Source organism: Ictalurus punctatus, chromosome 23 (genome assembly GCF_001660625.3).
Source record: "Ictalurus punctatus breed USDA103 chromosome 23, Coco_2.0, whole genome shotgun sequence".
NCBI lineage: Eukaryota > Metazoa > Chordata > Actinopteri > Siluriformes > Ictaluridae > Ictalurus > Ictalurus punctatus.
Genome location: NC_030438.2, coordinates 13,395,869 through 13,410,868, shown reverse-complemented (window position 1 = coordinate 13,410,868; position 15,000 = coordinate 13,395,869). Strand labels below are relative to the sequence as shown.

Sequence of the window (15,000 nt, the reverse complement as noted above, 5' to 3'; positions counted from 1 at the left end):
GTCCCCACTTTCCCAGCCTTTTCTCTCTCATGAATTGAATAAGAATTAAACGCTGCTGAGGAAACTACGAACTCCTCCATCCTGAAGACATTCCCATTGCAGAAAACATACAGCTTTAGCTCTGACACTGGAGACTTCTTCCATAAATGCTAAATAAACATCATACAGAAAACTCAACCATGCCAACGATTACATGTTGTTGTTGTTGTTGTTTTATGTCAGCCGTACAAATCTGCATGGAAGTGGTTACTATGGAAACAACAATGTGACTTGAATTACAACTACTGAGACTATTGTCCGAGCTGCTGTTCTAGAAAATGAATCGACACCTTCCGACCAATCAGGATAAAGAAATTCTGGTGCATGAAATCACGGTTCACGTGTTTTAATGACGTGTTTTGGTTACGTGATGCGGTGACACTATTTTATTGTATTCTCCTCCGCATCATTTTGTGTTAATAGTACTATTTACTGATTATAATGTGACTCATGACTGGCGTTTATTATTTAGTTTCACAAATTCATACATTTGAAGGAATACTTGTGAAGGACTTGTGATCTAAAAGTGTAAAGTGAAAGCAAAGCCTGGGGGGAAAAGGGCCACATGCTTTAAAGCCGGCTTTAACCTAAATTAGCTGAATAAATAGTTTTCGGTATTATTGTGCAGCACTAGATGAAATATTCAGTCTGAGTGAGCTAAGAGGATTAAAACGTATTAAGGAATTCACTCAGATGAGACGCATGAAGCTGCTGGATGATGACATTTTTGATGATGATGTTTTATGTAATATTATTTTATTGCCTTTTTGATTGGCAAACTTTTGAAACATGTAACCAAGCCCACGCCTTAACTGAATCAAATACACAAGCTGATTTAAATTGTAAAGCTTACTCTGTGTGTGTGTGTGTGTGTTTGCAGCGCTGGCAGCCATTCTTGGTGCTGTGCCGTTTTTGGGGACGTACTGGGCAGCGCTGCCTGCTGTGCTCGATCTGTGGCTGGCACAAGGTGAAGGTGTTAAAGCCCTGCTGCTGCTCTTCGCACACCTGCTGCCCACCTACTTCGTCGATACGGCCATTTACTCAGACATATCGGGGTGTGTGTGTGTGTGTGTGTGCTGTAAAGATGAGTGTTGTGTCCTTGGCTGTCTGACTGACTGACTCCCTCATGCACAAGTGTTTAATGAGATTAATTAAGAGCAGAGCAGGTAATGCATTCAGCTCTCGAGGAAATAACAAGGACATTGTAATGTTCCTTACCCTACAGGGACACATCTTCATGTAATCAAGCTATGTGTGTGTGTGTGTGTGTGTGTGTGTGTGTGTGTGTGTGTGTGTGTGTGTGTGTGTATCTATCTGTCTAGCAGGCGTCAGTTTTATTAGCTTTTATTGATCCTTCTACTCTAAAGTCAGTTGCTGCTAAATTATGAATGACACGTGCTCTGATTTTAGCCTACAGCCTTAATGTGTGTGTGTGTGTGTGTGTGTGTGTGTGTGTGTGTGTGTGTGTGTGTGTGTGTGTGTTTGTCTGTCTAGCGGGGGTCATCCTTATCTGACAGGCCTAGCTGTGGCTGGTGGAGCATACTGTTTGGGTTTAGAAGGCGCCATCATAGGCCCGATCCTGCTCTGCATTCTGGTGGTAGCGTCCAACATCTACAGTGCCATGCTGATGAGCCCGAGCAGCAGCCAACCTACACCAGTGCAGAGCAACTTCCCTCAACACCTGGGCAGGTATACACACACACACACACACACACACACACACACACACACACAAAGAGTCAAGTATATATGGTAACTTTCCCTTACCATAGATGTAGGTGTTACAATATAGAACCCCATACACACTGAACCAGAGCAATTTTACTTCCTGGTCTGTCGTTCCATCTGTTTAAATCCCTCTTCCAGAGTGGGCGGAGCTTCCCATACCGAGCACTGATTGGTCAAATGCAGGCGTCAAAGAATATACTGTCAAATACGAATACGAGATTGTACTACAATATTCGACGTGCTGAAAGCTGCAGTGTGTATTTAATGACTTGTGTACATGTGGAAATAAAAGCTGACTGCCTGCGTGAAGCAAAAAGCGCCTGCTCCTGAGACTTTAGTCCGCACACACACATCTAAAGGCTGGATTATACTCGCTTTCAACTATGTGTACACGTATGCAAGATGGCTGGTTGTTTGGCGCACCATTTGTGCACGCCCTCAGAATGTAACGCTACGTGCCAATGTAAGGACCAAAGTAAATAACGGAGGCGGTTTGTTTAGCCACAAATGCGTCACAAATCGCATACTTGCGTACTTGCGTACTGTTCTACTAACTGGTTTTCCTTTGACGTTTAGTCTCCCTGCTGAAGAAAACCCCAGGAAACCTTCAGAATTTGTAACGGTTTGAATGGTTATAATGGGAATCGTATTGTTTTTTTAAATGGAAACTGTAATGGTCCCTGTGGGTCTCTATTGGTAATTTGTTGCCTTTTATTGGTGGCGTGTTATGTCTAGTGGATACCATTAAGGACCAATAATGGTAATAGTTAGCTGATGGTTTGTAATGGTATTTGTAGTGGAAAGCATTAGAATGACTGTGATGGTTTCTATTGTTTAGTTGAGTTTTTTTCTTTCTTCAGCAGGGCTTTTGAATTTTAAAAGAATTTTGGAATTGAGATGCCGTTCGTGACAACAATCACGACGACGACGCTTTGACGTTTAAAATCGCTAAACATTTTAGACTTCGACTTGCACACTAGACGAACAGGGGTGTTTTGGCTCTGACTTTCAACCATTTTATTATTAATTCATATCGTTATTATTCCTCCAGATGTAGATAAGATACACAAGCGCTTGGGTTGGCGCTGCATCTGCACATGCACGCGAATTCCACGTGTCAAGAATAAACCAGGCTTAATTTGCACACCACTATGACGGTGCTACTCTCTGCACGGGGATAGTTCCAGTTGTGTTACGTCTGTTCATTCATTGTTCCTGCGGTCTGGTGGAAATGCAAACCAGGGACAGATCTTTAAACTGTGTAGCTCTCATTCAGAATGATTTTGGGAGTCTTTAGTTCCTCCGAGGATTCTGGGAATTCAGTGGGAATGTGCTTTTGGAGACATTGGTTCACTCTCAAACACACACACTCTCTTAAATGAACGGCAGAACCCTGACTAGGTAGTGAACACACAATTTCACATTGCTATGAACACTGACCCTGAGCTTCCCGCAGGCCGTTCCTGGACTCTCCTTTGCTGCTGAAAAGAGCGATCGAGTGAAAGAAACCCGAGCTGCTTTCCCAGCTGCTCAACTGTTACTCGGCCCTCGCTCCTCTGAGTCTGGAACCTCCTCCAAAAGGACACAGAAGTCTCAGGCACTTAAACTGCACCTGGAGGACCGATGAGCTCCAGATCAGCTTCGGATCAGCTCCGGATCAGTGTTTATAAAATGCTATTGATCTCCCACGACTGCTCGGCGAGAATGCTAAGCTTCCCGAGCCTGGGTTCTCTGTGTGCAATATTATTTACACCGCTAACCCCTGAGCGCAAAAGTTCGGTTAGCAGCATTGCGTTTCGTCTAGCATAGCGACTACAAACTCGACTAGCGCTCTGATTGTTAGGGTAACTGTTTACACACAGCGCTTGACTGTAAATCTCACCACTGCTACGTCTTCACCGTCTTCGTTACGATTGCAGTTTTTCATTTGAGTTTTTTTTCATGTTAATGAAGTTTTTCTATAATGTGACAACTTTTACCCTGCTGTGTACAGCACTGACGAGCGTGTGTACGCGTGTGTGTGTGTGCGGGATTGCTACTTTCTGATAATTATATAAAGTTAAACAGTTCTTGATTAGTGCACGAGTAGTTTTTAAGTCTTATCACAAAGCATAACTCCATAAGCGCTACTCGTGTACACACGGTTGTGTTTGAGGCCGTGTTTTTAATATCTTGGTGAGGACTAAATCCCCACAGTGATAGGAATATCGGACCTTGTGGGGACATTTAGCTGGTTCCCACAAGAAAAAGCGCTTTTATTAAAAAATGTAATTAAATAAATTAGCTTGTATTAAAAAGAAACAACAAAAATAGCCTAACAGTTTCCTTTAAGTTACTGAGGTTAGTGTTACATTTAGGTGTAGCATAGCCTTAATTAATAATGATCTCAATGGATGGTCCTCAAGTATAATAAGTGTGTGTGTGTTTGTGATTGAGAGAAAGAGCACACACACACACACACCTTTTGCCTTATGTTCCCTGATTCATTCCTCTGACTACACTAAACACTTCTAAGTGATGACTTTGTCACCAAGTTGTGTGCTCATGGAATACATAATCTCTCGATTCTACTTTTTATTTATTTTCTGTCCCATACATCATCGTGCGCTTTTTCCTGAGTCATTGCTGGAACTCATTTTGATTGACATGCGTGCTTTTTCATGCGCTGCTTAATATGAGCAAAGCTCCTGCTCCTAGCTGTCAGCAAGCAGTGTCATTACTCACAGGTGAAGTTTGCTGATGGTTTAGCGAGTGGAGGAGTGGAGGGATAAACTCAATAGAAGAAATGGAGAACTTTTTTTATTTATTTATTTATTTTTCGTTTTATAAAGCCTGTGTCGGGAGAACTGCGGACGCAGAAAGACCAAAGACAGATCCATGCTCATGCGCACATACTGTAGCTAGAATTTGAAAGCGTATTTGTTTTGATATGTTGATCGATTATGTAGCACTGATGGATATCCTTCTAGTCTAGTTTCGAATTGATCTTATAGTAGGATATTCTGCTCACTCAGGAAGTGATGGTTACGATTTGACGAAATTTGGTCGAACACCAAATGAGAGCTTTAGTAGTAAACGGTAAGTTAGTGATTTCTGGTTTATTGAGCAGAACTGCCTGTGTTGTGTTCCTTGGAAAGATTTGACGTATTCCTTCTGAAATGGCGTCTAGCCATTAATATATATTTTTTTACTTTACTCATTATACTACTACACTATTAAAACGATTTAAGAAAATGAAATAACTGTCTTGCTTCTTGATTACCTCAAACACACTCTACATAAATGGGTCATTTTTCTACAAATCTATAAATATCACTGAATCTATGAATATTTTATGAAAGCCCACCGGGTCATTCTGCTGCTGTTTGACAATTTGACCTTTACGTCCTGTGAAGGTCACGTGGTCATGACCGACCCCAGAATCGCAGCCATCAGAGAGCGGTCAGATCAGCGCGTGGAAGATTGAAATCGATTGTTTCAGCCTTCCACAATTACAATGAACAGAGCTTTCGACTTGCCTTTTTAACGCTCTTGAAATCTATCTGTATTCTCCCTTCACGGCCAGGTTCTCGCCGAGTCTGTGTGTGTGTGTGCGTTTTGTCTGATTGCCTGGCTCTTTCAACCTGATGGCTTCATCAGAGTGCTCGCTCATCTGTTAAATGAAATAAAAACAGTGTGAGCTACCGTACTCGTTCGTAAAATTGTACACAATTTCATCTGTCTGTTATTATTATTATTATTATTATTTTGAATACGGCGTCGAAACCCACGTTCGAGTTACAGTGGTCTTAATAGGCGTCACGTCTTTCTGTGCTGAGTTTATTACCATTTATTACTTATTTATTGAGATGAAGGGATTTTATACATACACTCCACAGCCACTTTAACTAGGAACACCATTGCTCATCCATGCAATTATCCAATCAGCCAATCACGTTGGAGCAGCACGAGGCATAAATCCCTGCAGATACAGGTCGAGAGCTATAACGTTCACATCATGCATCACAGGGAAAAATACCATCTCTGTGACTTTAACCGTGGCATGGTTGTTGGTGCCAGATGGGCTGGTTTGAGTATTTCAGAAACTGCAGATCGCCTGGGATTTTCACACACAACGGTCTCTAGAGTTCATACAGAATGGTGTGGAAAAAAAACATCCAGTTAGCAGCAATTCTGTGGATGAAAGCGCCTTGTTGGTGAGAGAAGGCAGAGGAGAATGGCCAGACTGGTTTGAGCTGACCGGTAACTCAAAAAAGCACGTTTACATCCCTGGTGAGCAGAAAAGCATCTCAGATAGGACTACAACAGCAAAAGACCACATGGGAATCGACTCCCATCAGCCAAGAGCAAGAATCTGACAAGCGTCTGCATTGGGCACTGGACAAATCAGAAAAACGCCCAGGTGATGTTTTGCCAGAATTCTCACTGGATTTGAACACTACAGATAGTCGTACATGAAAATCCCAGGACATCACCGGTTACTGAAACGCTCAAAGCATCCCGTCTGGTACCAAGAAGTCACTGAGATCACGTTTTTCTTTTTCTGATGTTTGATGTGAAATTGACCTGAAGAGCTTGACCAGTATCGGCATGATTTTATGCAGTGCGCTGTTGCCGCGTGATTGGCTGACTGGATAACTGCATGAACGTGTAGGTGTAAGAGTGCTCCTGTATAGATTGATAGATTTTATTTCACATCAATAAACTCAAAACATTCTCCATTGACAGGAAGCAAGGGTGCTACAACATTACTAATGTGAGATGGGGGGAAGGGGGTGGGGCTTCCAGGTTCACCAGTTAATATCAGAGATTTCAAAACACCTACGCACCTGTCAGTCATTCTAGAATCATGTGATGATTTACTCCTCTGCTGTTTTTTTTTTTTTTTTTGCCTGGTGTAAGAAGACTAATCTTTTAGTGTAATGTGTAAAAGTATAGACCATGGCACGTCAGATCTGCTGGACTGTAAACTTTCCCTGTTTATTTCTCCAGCCTGTGGATCAAGCTCTGTGTGCTGTCACCTGTCAATCATCACACCACACCATCATTCAGCTTTTAAAGAAAAATGGGAAACAAACAAACAAACAAACAAAAAAACCCTCTGACAGAAACACTAACACACATGCATGCTGCTCTCCCACGCACGCACGCACGCACACACACATGCACACACCCCTCTGTAGAGATGACACCCGTTCACATCAGACGGAGGGCAAATAAAAGTGTGTAAACTAGTTGTCCACGAGGGACCGAAGGAGAGGGATGATGGGTAGATCTCTCTGATGTCCCTCTCTGACCTACACACACACACACACACACACACACACACACACACACACACACACACAGAGACAAGAGTATCTTTTTGCGCTCATTCCTTTCCATCATGCCATTATGAGTCTGTATTTCTGCGAAAACGTTCCGCTTGTCCTTTATCCGGATTCCAGAGGGTGAGACGCTGAAGCGGGGGAGGGGGGGGGGGGGCGAAGTCCGTCTTTCACATCCACAGTCAGTGCTAAGCAGCATTCTCTTTTATCTTTTTTTTCTTTTTTCTTTTTGCAGCCTCCATTGATATGAGAACAAAGTACAGACGCAATACATTAACGTAACACATGATTTTACAAAGCAATATAAAAAGTCAATTAAATGCATGAATAAGTGAATGAAATGTAAAATAATTCATATGTTAGCTGAATCTCTTTTGGCCTTTGCACAGGTTTAAACAAATGCAGTGATTGTGTGTGTGTGTGTGTGTGTGTGTGTGTGTGTGTGTGTGTGTGTGTGTGAATAAATTTAAATACAGGATCTACACGGACATAAAACAGTAACAATTTCGAAAACAGAAAAAGACAATATTGTGCACACACAAACACACACACACACACAAACAGAAAGGCTAAGCCCTTGAATTTATAAATGATACATGATTCGAGGACAGAATAACGACGCCCTCGTTCGTTAATGAAATCCCTGTGCTTACGCGTAAAATAGCTCCTACTAACCAATGCAGAGGAAGGCAAAAGTTCAGGGTCAGCCTGCTTCTGGGCAAATCTGAGTTATAGCACTAGACACCTTACAAACTGCAACTAAAGCCAATATACTTAGTCAAAGTTTAAGGAATGACTTTGGGGCCTTCGTTTAAAAACAAATAAATAATAAAAGACACAAACGAGTCTACATAATTCTTGGTTAAGACAGTCACCCTGTTCATTGTTTACTAATCTAACATTTTCATTCATTTTTATCTTTGGGGTTTTTACTACTACTACTACTACTATAATAATTATTATTATTATTATTATTATATTGATAGATGAAACCCATGGTTCCTACGCTGACCAATCAGAGAAGAGATCATGAAAGCAGCTACTGATATGTGTTCAATGCTCGTTAAACTTGTGATAGAATTAAATTAAAAGCCACAGTGTTGCCACATAGTCTTTCTGTCTCAGCAACACACACACACACACACGCACACACACACACACACACACACACGTGCACATGCACACAATATTCTGATATTCTAAAAAGGAGGCAACTGGTAAACATCACCTAATCACCCTCTGCTCCTTAAAGGAAGACAAGGCCACTGATCCTAAGTTTCTCTGTGTAAAATACAGTCTCTTCTTCTTCTTCTCGCTCTCCATCTCGTTGTGGGTGTCAGTAAAGTGGAGTGAAGGGGAGATTCATGTACACGTATATGTCTGTAATTTTGGCTCTGCCTCAAGACCACACCATTAGGAAGTGAAAGGAAAGTGTAGAGAGATCATCCAGCTTCCTCCCTCCCTCCCTCCCTCGCTCGCGCTCCTTTTCTTCTTTCTCCACCAGAGCTGGTGTGAAGAGTGTGTCAGTCCGTCTCTCTCCGTACGTCCTCATGTGCATGCGCTGTGTGCTCAGAAGATTTCGGGCAGTGTGACGTTGCGTAGGAGCCACTGCTGTGAGCGGCTGCCGCTGCAGTCTCTGACGCTGGGCACCTGGCTGTCGTCCTCCGACGCTTTATCCAGACACTGATTACTGTTCACGTGCACCAGGGTCAGCTTCTGTAGCGGGAGGGAGGGGGAGAGAGAGAGAGGGAGAGAGAGAGGGAGAGAGGGAGGGAGGGAGGGAGAATTGTGAGTTTTAACAATCCAACATTTTAACAAGTCAGAAAAGGTTAGCTCATTATTATTAACAGTAAAGAGAGCTCCTCTGAAAGCCCACAGTTTTTAAAAGCCTGCCAAGTCTGCTGCCGAGTGATAAACTTTCAAATCAAGCCGTGTGCTGGCTTACAATTTAAATAAATAAATAAAAACAGCACACAATTTCCTTTCTTGCACTGTCAGAAAATGTATCAACTACATTTTCTTTTTGTTCTTGTAAGACCAAAAATAAAAAAGATTCATTATTGAGAGAGAGACTTGGATGGACAGGCATAGAGATGGGGATGGAAGGAGAGAGAGAGAGAGCGAAAGAGAGAGAGACAGAAAGAGAGATGGGGATAGATGGAGACGAGGGAGGGAGAGAGATTGAAGATTGACAGGGAAGTAGGGGGAGAGAGAGAAAGAGACAGAGAAACAGAAAGAGAGACAAAGAGAGAGAGAAACAGAGAAAGAGAGAGAAAAAGAGAAAGAGAGAAAGAGAGAGAGAAACAGAGAAAGAGAGCGAGATAGAGAGAGAGGTGTGTGTGTTATGTTCACACTGTAGTTAGATACAGTTGCAGTGAGACATGTGGTTAGTTTAATCCATGGCAGTGTGAACAAAGGTCACATGAATACATCAAGAGAAAGTTCGGTTGTCTGATTTGAGCTGGCTCTGTGTGTGTGTGTGTGTGTGTGTGTGTGTGTGTGTGTGTGTGTGTGTGCTTGTAAACTCTGATACACACAGTCAATTTCAATTCACGTGACTGTTATATCACTTGACACAATTTTTGCCCCAGCAGGCAGTGACCTCAGGTAGGGCTTTATTCACGTTCATGTTTAAGGAAACTCTGCGCTGGCAAACCTTGTGAGCTTTATGTACCTTCCTTATAGACATATACTGTTACCATAGAAACAAACTCCTCTCTCTGGCTGCCTTTACAGGATGGCCATGTTCATACGACTTTACCATGGCTATGTTCATACGCAAACTTTTTATTCATCTGAATAACTTCTTTCGACTGCGGATTCGAAATAAATTTTACACTAAACTTCACAATCTGTTTAATTCATACACAAATGCCATTAGTGTCATTGTTACCAAAGCGACAAAACAAGGGCCTGGTGAATCCTGCGAGTGTGTACCTAACGTTAGATCGGCATTTTACAGTACCTCAGTATGTTTAATTTCCTCGGTTGCATTTTTAAGTCAGATGTCAGTCACAGCAAAACATGCTCCTAATGAAAAAAACAGAAGGATAACCTGACCTATTTTACTGTCACTATTGAACGTAACACTATTTTGGGGATTGTCAATGTTGACTTGAACCGATTCTGTTTAATGACTTTTGCACAGAGCAATATAATGATTACAGCACAGTGAAATTCTTTTATCTTCGCATATCCCAGCATGTTAGGGTCAGAGCACAGGGTCAGCCGTGATACACTGCCCCTGGGGCGGATTGAGTTAAGGGCCTTGCTCAAGGGTCCAACAGTGGAAGCCTGGCGGTGCTAGGGCCTGAACCCCCGACCTTCCGATCAGTAACCCAGAGCCTGGCGGTGCTGGAGCCTGAACCCCCGACCTTCCGATCAGTAACCCAGAGCCTGGCGGTGCTGGGGCCTGAACCCCCGACCTTCCGATCAGTAACCCAGAGCCTGGCGGTGCTGGGGCTTGAATGAACCCCAACCTTGCAATCAGTAACCCAGAGCCTTAACCACAAGCCACCCTTTATGGCTGTACTGTATGCGGTCAGCAGCATGACCTGCTCAGACTAGTGCTGGATAAAAAACCCACTAAACAGATAAACCATACGTAAAATACACTTGAGCTCATGGACAAATGTACATAAAAACAAACATTAAGCCACACACTTTTCATTTAAAAAAAAACAAACAAAAGAGCAAAAGCTACTTTTCTCAGTCAGCATTTTCCAGTGATGCTCTATGGCATATTAATGAGAAAACCACCATTGAAATAGTAGAGGGGGCGTGGCCAACAACCAGCTCAGCTCGGCTAGTTCTATAATAATACACTCTATAATGTATCACACATGATTGTTTTTGAAGGAGGACGGTGACATTAGTACGAGATGTTAAACTTTGTGAGTTGTCTGAGTAGAGTGAACAGATGAGGAGGTGAGCGAGCGGGACAGACTACAGAACTAAAGCTCTGCTGCATCGCTCTCTTTAGGTAGAGAGGGAGTGAAGGCTAGATTCCACTGCACGGCTATCAGTGGGTAATCGAATGGCATTGTTGGTAATGTTGAGTGAGAATAGACTCGCATGTCTATTAAAGTAAGTTAAATGAAAGAAATCAACTCAGAGTTTTCAGTACAAAATACTTCTTTCAATTTTGTATGCAGTCATTTAGAGTGGATTTTCTTTTCTTAAATGAGAACTTGACCCTTCCTTTTATCACCATTCCTGATTAACTCCTTGGGGGGAAACGAATTATCATCCAACAGGAATACTCATTTCATCTGAATAGAAATGTGCGGAGTTCTAAGTGGCAGGTGATATTTAGGTAATGGTACTATTGGGTTCGTCCTGCTGCAAACAGCTGGAACAGCCAGCTCTTTAAAGATTTCTAAAATGAAGATTAATCTAGTAAAAGTTTCCCATATTTTCATACCCATGTAAACAAGCCACAACAAATTAGAATCTCAGAATCTCATTACACATTAAATATCAGAATATCCCATAGTAATTGTAAATACTGATATGCAAGTCGATTAGGGTGGATTTGCCACTACAGCGTGCAGTATGTTCTCATGTACACACATCATATATAATATAACATAATATCTGCACCAAGAGATTTCACAGAGTACACACACACACACACACACACATGCATGCACACACACACACTCACACGCATGCACACACACACACACCTCAGTTGGTAAGTGACGGTAATTTATGCTAAAACATGCAGCGGATGTAGTTGCTTTGACAAGTGATCCCCTGATCTTTGTCACTCTACCTCCTCTCTCACTCTTTTTCCTTGCTCACTCTCTCCCCCTCTTCTCTGTGTCTAAAACAGAACTTTTATTGACAGTGAAAAGTCTGCATGCTGCAGGTTCCTGTTTCAGTCCTTCAACCCCACGCTCCGGGCATGAGGCCAGTGCGAGGAAGGGGAGGAGGAGGAGGAGGAGGAGGAGAGGCAGGGATTACAGTGACATTTCCACAAAGCAGTGATGGCTTCAGCGGAATGCAGGGAGCACTGTTCAGAATGAGGGTGCTCTAATCTCTCTCTCTGCACAGTACAGCAGCTCTTTAACTCACTGAACATCAGTGTGATATTTAAACAGAGTGATGGCCGTCTCAGTACAACTATACCATCATCCCTCCAGCGTGTGTCGGTTTCTGTGATGTAAATAAAAACCGACACAGTGCTTTTCCTGAAGAAAAGGCAGAGCAGCATGAGCATGATTATAGGAGACTGCTAGGGCTTTGCTAGGTGATTAATATTATACAGTATATCATGTGACTTGTAGGGTGTTGCTAGTTGGTTGCTAAGTTACTGCTGTGTGCATAGTATGTAGGTAGTTGCTAGGTGTTGCTATGTGCTTGCTATGATAGTCTAGTTGGTTGCAGTGGTATGCCATGTGATAGCTAGTGACTGCTAGGGTGTTGCAAGGTGGTTGTTATAGTATTCTAAATGGTTGCTAAGTAGTTGCTATGTAATCCTTGGTGGTTACAATGGTATGCCTAGTGATAGCTAGTGATTGCTAGGGTGTTGCAAGGTGGTTGCTAGGGTGTTGCTAAGTAATCCTAGGTGGTTGTTAGGATGTTCCTAGTTTGGTGCTACTGTATTCCAGGTGGTTGCTTGGGGGTTGCTAGGGTGTTGTTAAGTTGGTTGCTATGGTATTGCAAGAGGTTTCTAGGGTGTTGTTGGAAATTACTACGGTATTCCTGGCAGATGCAAATGCTTTGCTAGGTGGTTGCTATGGTAACTGAGGTTCATGTGATTTCTAGGGTGCTGTTAACTGTTTGATATCACTGTTACACATCATAATGCTTCATTTTTTCCCCAACTAGACCAATTATTTATCCTACATCAGCAAATAATAATTTCCCTAAGAATTTTTAAATACTACTTTCTAATGCCAAAATTATTGGCACCCATAAAGAATACAGATTGGTTACTTTGTAAAAAAAAAAAAAAAAAACTATTCTTTTTAATATTATTTTTAAAAAATCGGATCATTTTAAAATCGCTGTTGACTTATAAACAAACAACCAAACAAAAAATTATGGTTGCTGGCCTGTACAAGTACAAAATACATAAGCAGTGAAAAATGCTATTAACCTCAACAGGACTAGAAATGAAATAAAATAATAATAATAATAATAATAATAATAATAATAATAAAGCAAACAATGCAGGATAAACCTGCTCTCCCACACAGTGAGGAAGATGGTGAGACGACCCCTGTTTTGTACAGTTTAGCTCAGTTTACATCATTTTTACATTGTTGCATCAACAAATATTAAACACCACCTAGCAGTTTGATGATCTGAGCACAAAAGAAGTCCTTCCTCAGAGCATCACACGGATCACAGAGCCTGAACTTCGCTATGTGTCACTGGAAATTTGGTTGTGGTCAGATGTTTCGGCCTTGCACAACATCGCAGCTAGTGGTCCTTATTATGGGGCTCTTATTATGATTCACGGCATCATTTACATTAACAGCATTTAGCAGACGCCCGGAGCCAACTGAGCAGTTGAGGGTTAAGGACCTTGCTCGAGGGCCCAGCAGTGGCAGCTTGGCGGTGCTGGGATTTTAACTCATGACTTTCCGATCGGTCCAACGTCTTAGTACCACTGCCTAGAATATTTGAGCTCAAAACATGGTTGCCTCTGTCAGGAGGCTGTGATGGATCTTTCATCAAGATAAAGGACAGGAATATACAGTACATCCACATCAACACAGACAGCTCGTGGGAACACCATCTCGGTGTGTGGATTTAAACCGTACTGAAACCCTGTGATCTGAATTCACACACGTCTCGCACAAACCCGAGGATATAAACAAGTAAAAATCTTCTGCATGGATCTCAGAACGGACCGAGATCCCTCTACAACCTTAATAAAGCCTCACTACTATTACTCGTATTAAAATAAAACTCCTGTATATTTGTGCTCACCTTAATGCAGATATTCCTCACTTATGAATTCGGTAACTGACTCCATGCACTCACCAGAGGATCGTACTCCCACAGCTGGTTGCCTTTCAGATGATGGCACTTGAGCATCATTACAGGCCCGTTCAGTTTGGACACGTCTAGACACAGGTCATCCGTTCGGATCTCCTTATTGGCTGTGTACGAGAAAACCTGCAAACACGACACGTGGTCATTTTCTTTGTACGACAAGAGTAATGATGAAATGATTGATAGAGAGAGAGAGAGAGAGAGAGAAATGTCCTGACCTGGTTGCCTCCCATGCCGTGACAGTTGAAGATGCCCACTTTTTCATTCTCTTTCCGTGCCATGTTGTCCAGACACTGGTTAGTCTCCACGTTACGGATCTGCGAGATTCACAGACATGTTATAAACTCTAGCTGTAGAGAAATGAAACTCTGCTGTTCTACGCTTGGTCGCTCTGCTGCATGCGGGAACTGGCGCACTGATGAAATATACTTCTGCAGCAGCTTTGCGTCGCAAACGTAAACATTACATCATTACCAAAATACTAACACACTGGCACATGCACAAATGTACACACACATATACATACACGTGCATGTACGCACATGCACAAACACGCACATTCCATACACAAAATCATATACGAGAACACAAACACACACACACACAGGATTAATTTATGATCTGCCAAATCTTCCCCTCAGTACTGAACATCCTTCTTAACGTCGGCCAGTAACGACGAGTTCAATGACCTTCTGTCTCAGCCATGCCCTCGACTAATCCCTCTGTGATTGGATATATTTCATGGTGACATCACACCCTGCAAACGTCCATCCATCCATCCATCTTCTACCGCTTACTCCTTTTCAGGGTCACGGGGAACCTGGAGCCCATCCCAAGGAGCATCGGGCACAAGACGGAGTTCACCCTGGACAGGGTTCCAGTCCATCGCAGGGCA

The 15,000-nt window shown here is 42.5% G+C and overlaps 2 protein-coding genes across 6 annotated transcripts in view; one reads left to right on the top strand and one right to left on the bottom strand.

Annotated features, from left to right (window-relative positions):
• Positions 1 to 5,009, top strand: part of tmem245 (transmembrane protein 245) — a 26,616-nt gene extending 21,607 nt beyond the window's left edge. For 2 of the 3 annotated variants that reach the window (XM_017453274.2, XM_017453276.2), the window contains 3 exons: positions 920 to 1,094; positions 1,534 to 1,728; positions 3,224 to 5,009. In XM_017453274.2, coding sequence (XP_017308763.1) covers positions 920 to 1,094; positions 1,534 to 1,728; positions 3,224 to 3,269 — 416 coding nt within the window. In that variant the 3' untranslated portion in view covers positions 3,270 to 5,009. The other variant, XM_017453275.2, reaches the window with a different exon arrangement.
• A 1,712-nt stretch (positions 5,010 to 6,721) lies between these two features.
• The window catches only part of galnt1 (UDP-N-acetyl-alpha-D-galactosamine:polypeptide N-acetylgalactosaminyltransferase 1), a 136,102-nt gene continuing 127,823 nt past the window's right edge, over positions 6,722 to 15,000 (bottom strand). For all 3 annotated transcript variants that reach the window (XM_017453280.3, XM_017453277.3, XM_053674980.1), the window contains exons 11-13: positions 14,324 to 14,422; positions 14,094 to 14,228; positions 6,722 to 8,810 (exon numbers count right to left, since the gene is read on the bottom strand). In XM_017453280.3, the coding sequence (XP_017308769.1) occupies positions 8,664 to 8,810; positions 14,094 to 14,228; positions 14,324 to 14,422 (381 nt within the window). In that variant the 3' untranslated portion in view covers positions 6,722 to 8,663. The remainder of the gene's footprint in view (positions 8,811 to 14,093; positions 14,229 to 14,323; positions 14,423 to 15,000) is intronic.